The sequence below is a fragment of the Lepidochelys kempii genome, chromosome 5, assembly GCF_965140285.1.
Source record: "Lepidochelys kempii isolate rLepKem1 chromosome 5, rLepKem1.hap1, whole genome shotgun sequence".
In the NCBI taxonomy this organism is placed as follows: domain Eukaryota; kingdom Metazoa; phylum Chordata; order Testudines; family Cheloniidae; genus Lepidochelys; species Lepidochelys kempii.
Genome location: NC_136384.1, coordinates 48,270,685 through 48,285,700, shown reverse-complemented (window position 1 = coordinate 48,285,700; position 15,016 = coordinate 48,270,685). Strand labels below are relative to the sequence as shown.

Here is a 15,016-nt window from a genome sequence, read left to right as displayed (position 1 = left end):
TCGCCAATGTGCATTGACTGTTTCAGGCTTGATTGCATCCATTGCCTGTTTAATATATGTGATGCAATCGGCAATGTAGAAGGACTTCCAACACTCCATCACATTAAGATTGGGATCAGCATCCACAGCACTATGTATCTGTGAGAACGTAAGCCTCATGTACGTGGTCTTAAACCAGTGAATTGTGCCTTGTTCGAGAGGTGTTACGAATTACACCTGGTAGGACACGCACACCAATGCTGCGAATTACACCTGGTAGGACACGCACACCAATGCTGCGAATTACACCTGGTAGGACGCGCACAGTTCGAATCTAGGCTGAGGCACAGAAACAAAGTCCACAACTGCAGAGTTCCCAAAAAACACTAAGTTTATTACGCTCGAGTGTGGTGCCCCCCTGCTAGCCAGGGGGGGACCATGAATACAGATTATACAAAGGTTATATATTTTTTAGCAAAGCATGTTGCCCTCGTGCATCGGAAACCTTAGCCAATAAACAAACCTTTGTCTTATCTACCACCTATCCCTGCTTGGTGCATTCCTCGTGCTATACCAGTATGTTAATTACACAGCATGGTCCTAAAGCCATGCATCAGTAACTTTTATTATCAGAATGGGAGGCCTCACATCAAGGCCAAGAGACAGGGAGTTAGAGACTGATAAAAACCAGATACTGGGAGTCAAGGCAGGCTGGAGACAAGGAGGAAGATTTTCACAGGGATTCAGTATCTAAGGATCACTCCTCCTGGTGTATGATGTGCTGGCATTTAAACAATGGTGGGCCCCAAACCAAAATGGAGTCACATGTGCTAACTTTTCCTTAACAGTCCTCCCTTTTTTTTTTTTTTTATGTCAGTAAGCTATATTTGGGCTGAGTAACCGCGCTGCAGGGTTAGCAACTGCCGACAGCACATACTGCAGCATTGTAGGCATACAAAAAATAATGCAAAAACAATAACAGTAAAAAAGAAGTAAATACAAAATACGCCGTCCCCAAGTCCCCACATCCGGTAGCCATGAGGTGAGCCAGTCCCAGACCTTCTGGAATCCGGGGTTGGTAGTGTCGAGGCTGATGTGGTGGAATAGGGCTGCCTGTTGCTTGAGGATGTGGATGTCAGTTTCCACCCTATGGTGCTGATTTACAAATACACAACAGCTTGAATTGACCAGAGCACAAACCCCGCCCTGATTTGCAAGGAAATAATCCAGGGCTAGGCGGTTTTGCAATGTAGTTTGGGATAGCTGGGTGACTTCAATTTGAAGGGCAGAGAGAGCATCTGCAGTAGCATTTGCCATTAGTTCCAAAGCAGCTGAAATGTTAACTATAGCTTTTTTTCAGCTCGCTTACTCCCAACCATGGCAGAAACCAACGCACAAAGGAGTGAAAGCCTTTGGGCCGATAAGAAAGGGGGTTTAAAGGAATACTTCGTTGGTCCCTCTATACTAGATTGCGGATCTCTCCCCGGGTCAGGTTCTGGTGTACTGTCATGGTGGGTACTATAGCCCCTAAGGTACATGTACCACACCATCCTGCTGGGAGAACCTTATAGGCTGTGTGATTACATAACCAATACCAGCCAGACCCCTCGGGGACGGGCCACGGGTTCTGGAGTAGGTAGAGGGGCCTCCCGCACCAGAGCTGATTTGGGTGGTGTCCTTGGCACCCCACAAAATTCCCTACAAAAACTGTATTTTCTATGCCCTTACGTCATGACACACATAAAGCATAATTACTCTGGGCCACCATATCAATAGACCATATTTGAATTGTAACATTCCAGTTAAATGTAGTGTTTGCCCATAGCTTAGCTTGGAGTGTTCGATTAAGGGGGATAGGTACCCCTACCATGGGACCCCCTGACCTAAATATGTGGGGGTACGAATACAAATCCAACACTGCGTTCGATTTACACCCTGTTTGATAGCATGGGTTAAATTCAAGAAGCTATTGCCCTCCCATCCTTGTACTGGACTTGGAGAGGGAGAGGACCCCCCCCAGGCAAACCATACCAAAGTCGACATCCTCCCCTGTACTATACAAAAAACACTACCCCCAATGTAAGTCCAATAAACAGGAACACAAAAAGTCCTGGTGGGCTGTGAAGGTCCCAGTAGCTGGAAAGCTTAGTCCATGGGTTGGTCGTGGTGTTCATTCGTGAAGTGGCTCATCCAATGGCTTGTCAGGGTCAGGTGGGGGTCCCAGCGCCAACTTAACGTAGCTATGATGGATCCAGGAACCTTTACCTGCAAAGGAGTGGTGGCAGATGGTGGGAGTAATGTTCGTTGCTGTAAGGCGTTTTTGGTATTTATACTTGCCTACAAGCACAGGTTCCAGCCTCTGGAATAAACCCACCCCACCACTTTACTTCACATTCCCAAGAATACATTCCGCAGCTTTCTCCCTGCCAATGTACAATGCTCCGTCTTTGCCATCAAGGCCAATTCTCAGTGTCTTTTGCAGTCAGGAATCCTTGGATTTTGGTGGTTTTAGCAGAGCAGGCGTTTCTTTTTTTTTTGGAACAGTCATGGTTTTGCATTCTACAGGGGAGAGGTTACTAGCACGTCACCCTGTAGTGCTTTGGTTTTTTTTTTAGCAAATACTGAATGCAGGTTAGCTTTGTCAGTGGACAAGGGAGAGGTTACTAGCACTTCACCTTGTTATTTTTTTGCTGTTCAAAAGGAGGAAAGAAAAAAAACCCAGAAGGAGGGACAGGCTGATCAGTAGTCGAAGTGAAGTCACCTCGAGGTGGAGGGGTGTTTTTGCAGTAAGAAGCATGGGTCTAGGCAGTCAGTCCTTGGCACTTCACAGCGGTGTTGGTAGTTAGCAGGACTTAATAAGGGCCTTTTCAGCATGGGGCCAGAGTAGTCTTTTGTTGATGGACCTTTATGTAGACCCAGTCACCTGGTTTTAACAAATGGCAGGTTTGCTCAGGATTCTTGAAGCAGGACTTCTTTTACCTGTAAATACAGAGACCTAACACATTTCATTAATGTCTGGTAGTGTGTTGCAGATCTCACAGCTGCTTGGGCACATTTAAGCCCCCCTCTTTCTTGGCTGTTAGCCAAATCCTAGCTGTGAGTAGTGTCCTTGGGCAGGCCCGTGTCTTATCTTTGGACTGAGCCTGCCAGTTACAGCGTTGAATTAGCTCGTCCTCCGTTTTATTTTTTTTCCCCTTCTTGGCTTTTATTAACCTGCAAAGGAAACTTTCACTTTTTACTTATACACCTTTGTTTAAAAAGGAACACATGTACATTGCCCATTATACAGCACTTTAGTCTTATTGTATAATGTATGCCACATACACCCTTCTAGGAAAATGACTTTATTACAGAGCTTTGGAGCAACAAGCCAGGACAAGCACACCCACTTTTGAGGAGTCCACTTGGTACAACTTCTGGTGTCCAATAGCTTTCCTCCCTTCCCAGCCCTCTGGCTAGAAATGTGAGGTAGCCAGAAGGATTTCATGTATAATATGGGGAGTGGGTTAACCTTTCATGTCCTTGCTTTCAAAGACTGTTGGTGTGCAAATTTTAACAACAATTTTTTCAATTAAAAGATCTGGCCAATGAATTTTTTTTTTTTTTTTTTTTTACTTAAGCAAATGTATTAAACTTTAGTATATCATATTTTTTGATATTATCCAAACACTTTGTATTCCAAGTTGAATAAAACAAGTATCTGCATTTTGATTTTAACCCTTCTATTTAGTTTTAAACTAAACTGTCCTATGAAAAATTAAACACAGCAATTCTGGCCACAAGACAAACACCACAAGACAGGACATAGAACACAGAACAGAATTCCTATTGTGCCAGTAAATTCATGAGATGTTGAATTGCTTTTCAGCTGGCATCAGTTTTTTTCTGATTTTCTGAAAGACAAAAAAACCCCACAGATCTACCCCTTTTGGGCAGTCAGTCATTGCTTAAAATATTTCCTTTTTATACAAATACCTTTGTTAATTGCAGGCAAAACAGAGGAATTACCCATATTTTCTTGTATTTGTTTTATAGGCAGCCCAGGTTTCAGTGGCCTCTACCTTATCAGGTAGGTAATTTACATTAAAACAAATGCTTTCCAGCTTGCTTTTGGATCCACAGGTTAAAGATTCTTACTTTAAAAAGGGCACAATAAACTTTACCAGACTTTTGATTGCCTTTTACTTTTAATTCCTGCTGTCAAACACACAGCGACCTGAAAAGGAAGACATCACCTATTGTAGCCTCTGGGAACCTAATAAGATACTAATTAAGTAGCACTGTATAATTGCATTTCTTTGGAAAAGGGCCCATTTTTTCCAAAATGGCTGCAAAGAAACCAAGAATTCTTTTTCTTTCCAGTATTTCACAAAGTTCAACTGCTTAATTCTTTCCAGCAACTAAAGAGTTAACTTTTTACTTTCCTTTCTTAAATCACTTGCTTATTTCCCAAAACGACACCCAATTAACTTAGATTTTACCATTCCAAGTATTATTCCGGGATTTATGTTTTCTATTCCTGTAATTATTTACTCCTCTTTTTTCACTATGACCTTCAAGTTTCCAACCTGTTTTCCAATCTCTCTATCTGTTGCCTGCCCGCTTGGGCCCGATCCTGTTTTTTTTTCTCTGAACTGTCCCTTCCATGAGCACCAGCTTTGTTTCACTACCAAATTAACAAGGAGGGTTCTTAACTAGCCACCAGCCCTCCTGGTCTCTTTTCTTAAATATTTTTACTTACAAGGGCTACCCGAGTCCTCCCCACATGAGGCTTGTCACCTGGACAGAAAGCTCGGCTAATTGGCAAGCAACGAGGTGACGGGCATAAGTCAGAAAGCCGAGGGTAAGCCGGAGGAGGGGCAGAAGCAGGCATAGCACAGAGTGGGGCTGGAGACCCCTGAGATGAATAAGAAAAGGAGGAGGAAAGAGGATGTCCTTTCGCATGCACATAAGCCCAGTTGTCCCATACATACCAATAATTCATCTGGGCTGGAGCTTTGTCCTCCAGCCTCCTTCTAAGCACTGTTAATGTATCCCCAGCAAAGGACCCATCCGGTGGCCATTCAACAGATGTTTGAGTTGTTAGTGTTGGCCACTCAACCTTACATAAAATAACAGCTTTCTTCCTGCCTAACCCATAGGTGCCAGAAATATTCCCCCCAATTCTCGAGAATTTCAGCCAAAGAGGTCCCCTTACTTACACTCTGCTCACAACCCATAATGGGCTACCAAAAGAACACAAAATGTGCCACCTTATCGCCTAAGCGACGGCTCACACACCCCCCTCCTCAGAGTTCTCAAAGGTGAACTCACCCTGTGCCGGCTGGAGCTGTCTGAGAGGAGGAGTGTAGTCTCGCTTGTTGGGGCGAGCCTAGAGTCCCATCTGGGTTGCCAAAACTGTTACGAATTACACCTGGTAGGACACGCATACAACTGCTGCGAATTATACCTTGTAGGACACGCACACAAATGCTACGAATTACACCTGGTAGGACACGCACACAACTGCTGCGAATTATACCTTGTAGGACACGCACACCAATGCTACGAATTACACCTGGTAGGACACGCACACCAATGCTACGAATTACACTTGATAGGACACGCACACCAATGCTACGAATTACACCTGATAGGACACACACAGTTCGAATCTAGGCTGAGGCACAGAAACAAAGTCCACAACTGCAGAGTTCCCAAAAAACACTAAGTTTATTACGCTCGAGCGTGGTGCCCCCCTGCTAGCCAGGGGGGACCATGAATACAGATTATACAAAGGTTATATACTTTTTAGCAAAGCATGTTGCCCTCGTGCATTGGAAACCTTAGCCAATAAACAAACCCTTGTCTTATCTACCACCTATCCTTGCTTGGTGCATTCCTCGTGCTATACCAGTATGTTAATTACACAGCATGGTCCTAAAGCCATGCATCAGTAACTTTTATTATCAGAATGGGAGGCCTCACATCAAGGCCAAGAGACAGGGAGTTAGAGACTGACAAAAACCAGATACTGGGAGTCAAGGCAGGCTGGAGACAAGGAGGAGGATTTTCACAGAGATTCAGTATCTAAGGATCACTCCTCCTGGTGTATGATGTGCTGGCATTTAAACAATGGTGGGCCCCAAACCAAAATGGAGTCACATGTGCTAACTTTTCCTTAACAGAGGTTGGAGGATGGAGGGGGTATTGTGGGGGAGAAAGACGACTTCAACATCGTTATGCGCAAACCAGAGTGCCGCAGGGTGGCCAGGAGCATTGTCTACGATCAGCAACACTTTAAAGTCAAGTCCTTTCTCTTCGAGGTACCACTTGACCTCTGGAATGAAACACTTGTGGAACCAATCCAGAAATAATGCTGCCGTCACCCAAGCCTTTTTATTTGATTGCCAGAACACAGGCAGGAGATTTTTTTGCCTTTTAGGGCATGGGGATTTGCAGCCCTGTAGACCAAGCCCAGCTTTATTAAATACCCAGCCGCATTGCCACAAAACAACACAGTCACACAGTCTTTAGCTGCTTTGAAGCCAGGAGCTTGTCTTTCTAATTTCGAAGTGTAAGTGCAGTTGGGCATTTATTTCCAGAAGAGCCCAGTCTCGTCAGCATTAAAAACTTGTTCCGGAAGATAGCCCTTTTCTTCTATGATTTTCTTTAATTGTTCGGGGTAGGCTTTTGCTGCCTCTTCATTGGCAGATGCAGCTTCACCAGTAGTCTGCACGTTTTTGAGGTTGAAGCGGTTCCTAAAACTGTTAAGCCAACTTTGGCTGGCTTTGAATTCCTTCTCATCAGAAGGCTGTCCCTCTTCGGCAGGAGGTTTGAACAGCACGTAGAGGCTAAGAACTTTTTCTCGCAAAGTGTTGCCTTCGATGGGCATATGTTTATGGTTCATGTCTTCCAGCCATAAGTTTAATGCCTTTTCAGTCTTCACTAAAGTCTGTCACACACCTGGCTCGTCACCTTAGCAGTTATTGGAGAACTTGATGCCACGGCTTGACGAGTTTCTCTCTCTCGAAACTTGATGGCACGGATGCTAGATTCATTGCGGCCATATTTACGCACCACATTGGAGACTGACATACTGTCTCTCAATAAGTCCAACACAGCCAGTTTTTCCTCCAGCATTGGAACAGATCGCTGTTTCTTCGGTTGAGCACCAGATGAAGTAGTTGGCTTGCGTTTAGGGGCCATGTTGTACAAAAAATACAGTATGTATCTTTAAACACTAGAATCACACTCAGCGCAGTGAGATGCTCACACTATGAGAGGCACGTGAGAACTGAGACCGACTGAGGGAACAGCAGATTCACATCTCACGCTCGCTCTGGGGCATACGCTCATTGAGTGGAATGGTGGGCGGAATATCCAGCACTACAATATTTAAATTGTTGTTTTTCTTTTTTTTTTGCCTAGCGCATATAGTTGAGTTTATGTAAGTTAAATGCGCATATGATGTGATTCCACTGTACTTGCTTTTTGTTATCTTAAAACAGATGTGAATAATATTGCAGGTGCTGATGACATAAAGGAAAATGTAGATTTCCATTGAATTCTTATAGGACACTGCATGGGTCAAGGGTCTCCTGCACAGATCACTTTACAGGGTTGGGATCTTATTTTGTACGCTGTTCCCTTACTATTTTGGGATGAACTGAAATCTCTCACTATAGTGGAACTTTTTAAATCTATTACACTTTCAGTACAGATGTATGAAATAACTATCACTTGCCTCCTTCATATTGTTGTAAGAACTAATGTTTCTAAAATGAATTACATGCTAGGGATTATTAGTCTGTTTTAACTGCAAACAGGCAAAGAAACTTCTACTTACATTTTTCTTTTCTATAATTTTTATCTTCATTGGCGCTGTAGATTTTTGTTTTAGGAAATGTAGCTACTAATCATAAAAAGTAAGAGCTTTTCAGATGTAAATAATTCAGCTGTTTTTATTGGTTTGAAGACTTTTGTGCTTCTTTATGATGTATAAACAGAGTCTGAAACTGTGTGTGTGTGTGTGTGTGTGTGTGTGTGTGTGTGTGTGTGTGTGTGTGTGTGTGACACAAACCCCTGGCTGGGATGATTTAGTTGGGGATTGGTCCTGCTTTGAGCAGGGGGTTGGACTAGATGACCTCCTGAGGTCCCTTCCAACCCTGAAATTCTATGATTCTTTGTTAACAAAAACATTGTTTAAACAGTCAGACTAAAAATTCCTTCCTCTCAGTTTCTCAGGTCTCATTCCTACTATTGTTGATGACATCATTTCATTAGCTCTCCAGCCCTCACAGAGGCTTCTAGGCTAGACAGGACCTGAATTTCTAATGTAAAAACAATTTTGGTGGGATGGGTTTGAAAAACCTTTCCGGCTACTTTTGTACATCAGAAAAGTGCACAAGACTACTTTTTTTCCCCCCTGAGACCTGCAGGGTGAGGTAATATCTTTTATTGGACCAACTTCTGTTGCTGAGAGAGACAAGGTTTTGAGCTTACACAGAGATCTTCTTCATGACCTGTCATCTTTAACCTTGAAAGCATATTTAAACCTGCCCATCTCAACCCCGTAGTTCTAAGTTTCAGCTCTGTGTGATTTAAATATACCTGTGGAAAAACCACGTAATGAAAACTTCAGTTTTCTTCTAATTACAGAAATGCTCATGGGGCAGACTAATTCTGAAAATATTCATAACATTTAATATCACTTCAAAACTTTTTTTAGTATAAAGCAAAGTTCAGAAGGAAGATCAGTAACTGCTCATATATGCAATGCTTACAAGAGAGTAGCCACAGATCAATACTTTTCCTGACTCCTTAAATACATGACAGACTACCTCTGCCCAAATATCACAGATTAAAGTTTACTTTGAAATCAACTTCTGGTAGACAGATGAATTAGGAGTCACAATCTGAAGCCTGCAAACTTAGAACCAGTCCTTCATTGAGAGCTTTAAAATACTAATGCTAATTTACACTTTAAATAAGATGACAGTAGTATTCTTAAAGGTACACCTTACAGTGTAGGTCCTCATCTTGCATTTGTAGATCCTAATTATTTCAACATCAATGCTTAATGTGCTCACTTTTCGCAATCTAGGGATGGGACAGTCAGTCCTTTTATGATGTACAAAGTCATGTTAATGTTGTGCTACCATTGTGATACCTTTTCAGCATAAAGAAAGCAAATTGTGTAAGATGTAAGCACAAAATGTAAGACTGTTTTTGCCTCTTTTTAATGTAGGAGTGCGACAGCTTGAAATCATGTGCTGCTTTGGCTGCATGTCTGTTCTTGCCAACTACTTTGTCTTCATGACTTTCTTTCCAGCATGTGTGTCCTTGGTATTAGAGGTAAGACCAGTTTCAAGATGGCATCAGTAGCATAAGAGCATGTTGGCCTAATGGTGGTGTCCTGTTTTTCTTTGTATAGCTATTTAATTTAAACTGAGAGATAACAATTTAGTATTGCACCCAAGTTTAGCCTTCACAATTTATATCCTATTATACATTTATTTCTTTGTTCAAGAGGAATCATAATCAAAGTCATAACTTGTATGGTTGTGGTATATCTGGAACAAAAACATGTCACCTTCAGTTGTTTTTAGATGTTGAAAATAATAATAGTATATAATCTTCCAGTTATCAATATTTAAAACTTGTAGTTGTTTTTTGTGTGTGTTCAACTTTATTCTTCTGCAATAGCTTCTAAACCAATAAGGTAATTGAATATTCCCTGTATACATATGTAATGAACTAATCTAATGAACATGAATGTGTGCTTGGAGGAATAAATTTCTCATAAAAACAGAGATAAATTATGTCCTGGGTAATATCCCCTTTTACAACTAACTCTGGAGCAGAATAGAGCAGAAAATTACACAGTTTCTTATACTACAGTTCCAGTAATTAACTTGAAAGGTCAGCATTCCAGTTTATATGATGTCCTTTAGCTTTCAGTATTAAGTTCAGGCACAATCTTACGCTAGGAAATGCTGTAGATCATATTTTGAGGTCTGTATTAGTGTTAATCTTGATTTCTGGATTTTTGATTTACAGGCAATATGATTTAAATAGTCAAAATTTGTTGCCTAATGTTACTCCTTCATTTGTATTTAAGCACCTAAGTGGCATGGATTTTGTTTTGTGCTGGGCAGCTCTCACTCTTGCTTCAGTGAGATTTGTGGATGCTCAGCTTCTCTGAAAATTGAGCCACTTCCAGGCCCCAATTCAGGAAAGCACATTCTTAAATATTTTCCTGAATGAGGAGGTTTTTGTGAACCAAGGCCTTATTTATTTTATGGATTTAAGGACTTAACTTTAGACATACAAATTTGAACATTTTGGGCTGAGAACCTCCTGCTTGGGTCTTAAATTTTCTGTTTTGTTCCTGTATTGCCACTGAGTCTTCAGTGTGGTATTAAGTGGATCAGATGTAACTACAGGCTTGTGTACAGGAGAAAGCTTAACCAATTTAACTAAAGGTGTGATTTTTAAATGATTTAGTTAAATTAGTGCAAAAGGCTGTATGGACACCCTTATTGTGGCTTAGGTTAAGTTGATTTGGATTCATTGTAAGCTAAACCAAAACAAGCCAGTTTTAAACCAAAAAGAAAGTGCCCAACATAGGTGGTTGCCATGGTTTAAAAACTGACTTAGATTAAACTTGGTACAGCTTCCTTGTGTTGACAGTTTTCTTGTATTTTCTAGTGACATACTATTAAAAAGTTTGCTTGCTGCTCTGTTTCTTCAAATATATGCACTGAACAGGATCTTTTGTTTTTTGTTGTAGCTTTCTCGTGAAAGTCGTGAGGGGCGACCCATATGGCAACTTAGTCATTTTGCCCGTGTTTTGGAAGAAGAAGAAAACAAACCAAACCCTGTAACGCAGAGGGTTAAAATGATTATGGTATGTGGGGTTTTTCCCTTTCTTTAGAGAAAAGCAACCATATAATTAAATGTATGCATAAATATTTCTCAGTTACTGTAAAGTTATATTCCCTGTCTGTTGTCAACAGCAGCTTTTAGTTTTAAACCTAGGAGGGCATGGGAAAGTAAAAAAATATTTTTTTTAAAAAATTGCTGCTTGTTACTAGATTTGCTGGCCAGTTACATCTGGAAACAGGTTTCACTCTTCTCTCTCTCTTTCCTTTTTAAGTCTCTAGGTCTGGTTCTTGTTCATGCTCACAGTCGCTGGATAGCAGAACCATCTGCTCAAAACAGTACAGCAGAAAATTCAGTGGGAATGGATGAAAATGCACCAAAGAGAATTGAACCTAATGTTTCTCTATGGCAATTTTACCTGTCTAGGTGAGTGAATATCTTGGTCCTTCTAAGTATTCTGTTGCATCTTCCACTTACTGGGGCTTATTCTCTGGTGCTTTCAGGTTACTTTGTAAGGCAAAGTACTTTGCAAAGCAGCCATAAACCCATCTGCTTTGGCCACTGTAGGATTTTCTACATATGGAGATCCTTGTGTGACATGGCATTCCATAGTCATTCCTGTACAAGCTCCACAGTCTAGCTATGGTCAGGGACTAGCAATCTTTCTTCATATGCCATAATGCTGCCTTAGGTCCATTGCTGATGTATTTCAAAGCAGGCTTAGGCAGACTGAGGATCTGCGGCATTATTTTTAAATTTTGTGATTGTACTACAGTAGATTTCATTTCTTAAATTAGTTCCTAAATATGAGTCTTTTATACCAGTTACTAAGTTAAACAAATCTTTTAACACACATTGCATAGCAGAGGAAAATTGGAGCTGACTGTGTGGAGAGATTGTGAATTTAATGGTAATTGATGTAGTCTAGTCAGGTGTTCAAACCAGCTTCCCTTCTCTCTGGGAACGTGCACAGCTTCTCCCACATGTGCACCACCCATCCCCAAGGACTGGGAAAAAGGGTCCTTGTCATTGTTCTCTTTCCTTGTGATTTTTTTCTAATGTTAAATTACTATGGGCTTGATTGTCAGAGGTTCTGACAACTCACAACTCAAAGTCAGTGGGAGCTGTGGATTCCTATCACCTCTGAAAATCAGCCTCTAAATCTCTTGATTCCTTACCTATTTAAGCGGCTTAATTTCTGTATCCACTAAAATAGCTGCCACGGATGGCAAGAGATGATAATTGAATCACACGACATTTACCAGGAAATAACTGTTAAATCAGTGATTTAGCTGTTGAATGGCACATGCCTTCTGAGCGATTTGGTATTACATTTCTCTTTGCTAGGGTTTCAACATAAGAATTGCTGTTCACTGTGGTTTAGTAAATATTTAGTGAGAGATGTTTCACGGCTTTTCTTCAAACATGCTGAACTGCCGTGCTGTTTCTTATCTAAAGTAACTTACTTAAATTATCTGTTACAAAGGGGGTAGAGTGATTGAGATTCTAATAACTGCATAAATTATGATCAACATATTGCTCTTGTTAAAGCAAATGGATGTCCCAGTGATACATTTTATCAAATGTAGCTATATACACAAGATTATATAAACATTGCTGGTTAGCTTTGTAGCAGTTTCTTGTTAGGTATTAGCTTGCATGTCTTGCTTGTTTGTTAAAGCAGTGTGAGTTTATAGTGATAAACAAACATTTTTTATATACTCAAAACACACTTAACTTTACTTCTTGTTTGATCCTCCTTCAGAATGGCCAGTTTGGACATTGAGCAAGTAATCACTCTTGGTTTAGCTCTTCTTCTTGCTGTGAAATACATCTTCTTTGAACAGACAGAGAGGGAGTCCACACTCTCACTGAAGAACCCCATAACATCTCCCTTGATAGTTCAGAAAAAGATTCCTGATAACTGCTGCAGAAAACAATCTGGACTTGTAAAAAATAATCAGAAATCCAGCACTGTAGAAGAGTCTGTAATTTCCAAAGAGAGAAAAGGTAATATATATGCTTTGGGTATCTTAGGTACTGGGGCTGCTCCTGAAGGATCCAATGGTGGGGCTATTTTGCAACCAAAAAACTGTAGTCTGTTTGAGATTTTTGTAATCTAAATTCCTATTTTAATTTGTGTTTATGCAGTTGAAGTAATAAAACCTGCATTAGGAGAGCCATCAGCCAAGGCTACATTTGTGGTTGGTAGCTGCATCCCTACGGAAACTTCTTCACTCCTTAATAGAAAGGAGCCTGAAACTGAGTTGCCCAAAGAGCCACGCTCCACTGAAGAATGTTTATGTATACTTGGAAATGCAGAGGTAAGAAAAGAGAACTATAAGGTTTCAAAACCAAAAAATTTTAAGGAGTATTTTAAAATTTTACAGTGAAACCATTGTTTGTGGATACATTCTTCAGTTGATTGTATTGCTCTTACAATTGAATGTATGTGTAAATAGTGTGGCTTACTTACACTCTTAGTATACACCCATTGCAAAATGCACTTTAGAGATCATTTCTGGTCCAGTGGATTCCTGCTTTTCAATTATTTGTATACGTTCTGTTTCTTGAATGCATGCAGCCAAAAATTCAGTTTTTGCCCATTTTTGTAAACAAAAGATTTGTTACCATATCTTCCCCCCAAAATTCCATATCATGGTAGCTTTCCTGCTCATGAACAATTAGAGTGTTAGTCCATACGTCTATTAAAGGTGGCTGGTTGAGAGCAACATAAGGTGCTCAGTTTTCTTCACTCTCCACTCCCAAGCTGAAATCTCTGAGGTTATGTGGCTACTGATTCTGATTCCCCATGTGACAGAGTATTATGCTCCCTCCAGACCAGTGGTCCCCAAGCTTTTCATATCACACCTCCTCCCATCCCCCCGCACTACCCCCCGGTCTGCATGTCCGCCACAGGAGCTGCGGTCAGGAGCTGGGGCCTGGGGGAGGGTGGGGAAAGAGGGGAGGTGCGGACAGAGGTAAAGGGGCTGAGGTGGGGCCAGAGCCACGGCCAAGCCAGGGGCCTAGGCTGCAGGCGGGGCTGGTGGAGGGAGGGCTGGAGCAGAGCTGAGGACCAAGCAGGGCTGGGTGGTGCTCCCTCCCCACCTGCTGTGGGGGGTGGCTTGGGCCCCACATTGTGCCCCCTTTCCCCCCCAGGGGGCATGCCCTACAGTTTGGGGTCCACTGCTACAGACCACCAGACTTCCCCCTAATCCCTAATATGTACTTTACAGAAAAATTTCCATTTATAAACTTGTACATAATCTGTCTTCTTTAGATAGTTCAATACACAGAGCCAGATCCTCAGCTGGCATTTGACTTCAGTGGAGCTATGATAATTAATGCTACCTGAGGATGTGCCCTGTAGTGTTTAAAGTAAGAGTCTGCCTTCACTCTGGAAAAGCAATGAAATTTCGTAATGGAACTTTTAGTCTATACATAACTTTTTAGTTTGGGGCTAGGTATTGCAGGTTATTTGATGGTAAGCATGTACTAAAATACTTACACTACAATGAGTAAAAGCCTCACTCTGAAGTTTAAATTGCAGCTGGGGTATCTGGCTGCGGGTTGTTAGTTTTCTTTGCTTTTGGTTTATATGGATTCATGATTGACACAGACCAGAAATGCATTTAGAATTATTTTCTTTGTATGCTGCATTTTACTGATGTTGATAATGAAACAGATTCTTTAGGTATGATTTGCAGAAGTAACGAGTATCCTTTACCATACTGGAAAGATGAAATATTACTGGAAACATTAAAAGTTGTACTGCAGTTTGTACAAACACAAACAAAACTTTTTTTTTAATTTCTAGAAAGGTGCAAAATTCCTCACTGATGCAGAAGTCATCAACCTAGTCAATGCTAAGCATATTCCTGCTTACAAACTGGAAACTCTGATGGAAACTCATGAACGTGGTGTATCTATTCGCAGACAGATGTTATCTCAGAAGCTCCCTGAACCATCAGCCTTACAATATCTTCCTTACAGGCATTACAATTATTCTTTGGTAAGTATAATGGAGACAAGCAAGAGTGAATTAATTTTTAAATTTTAAGGTGACTCCTTTTGTATGTTTTCCCCAAATTCTTCTCAAAATTATAATTCATGTACACCACTTCCAAAGAATTAAGACAAAGCTGTCAATTATAGTTTCAATCTGTCTTCA

The 15,016-nt window shown here is 41.1% G+C and overlaps 1 protein-coding gene and 1 long non-coding RNA gene across 8 annotated transcripts in view; one reads left to right on the top strand and one right to left on the bottom strand.

Annotated features, from left to right (window-relative positions):
• HMGCR (3-hydroxy-3-methylglutaryl-CoA reductase) overlaps positions 1–15,016 on the top strand; it is a 43,059-nt gene that overhangs the window by 14,626 nt on the left and 13,417 nt on the right. For all 7 annotated transcript variants that reach the window (XM_073344230.2, XM_073344232.2, XM_073344227.2 and 4 more), the window contains exons 7-12: positions 9,209–9,315; positions 10,754–10,870; positions 11,120–11,271; positions 12,611–12,855; positions 12,997–13,169; positions 14,663–14,857. In XM_073344230.2, coding sequence (XP_073200331.2) covers positions 9,209–9,315; positions 10,754–10,870; positions 11,120–11,271; positions 12,611–12,855; positions 12,997–13,169; positions 14,663–14,857 — 989 coding nt within the window. The remainder of the gene's footprint in view (positions 1–9,208; positions 9,316–10,753; positions 10,871–11,119; positions 11,272–12,610; positions 12,856–12,996; positions 13,170–14,662; positions 14,858–15,016) is intronic.
• LOC140911364 (uncharacterized) overlaps positions 294–15,016 on the bottom strand; it is a 39,172-nt gene continuing 24,449 nt past the window's right edge. Inside the window, exon 3 of the long non-coding RNA XR_012158917.2 lies at positions 294–2,958. This is a non-coding gene — a long non-coding RNA (uncharacterized LOC140911364). The remainder of the gene's footprint in view (positions 2,959–15,016) is intronic.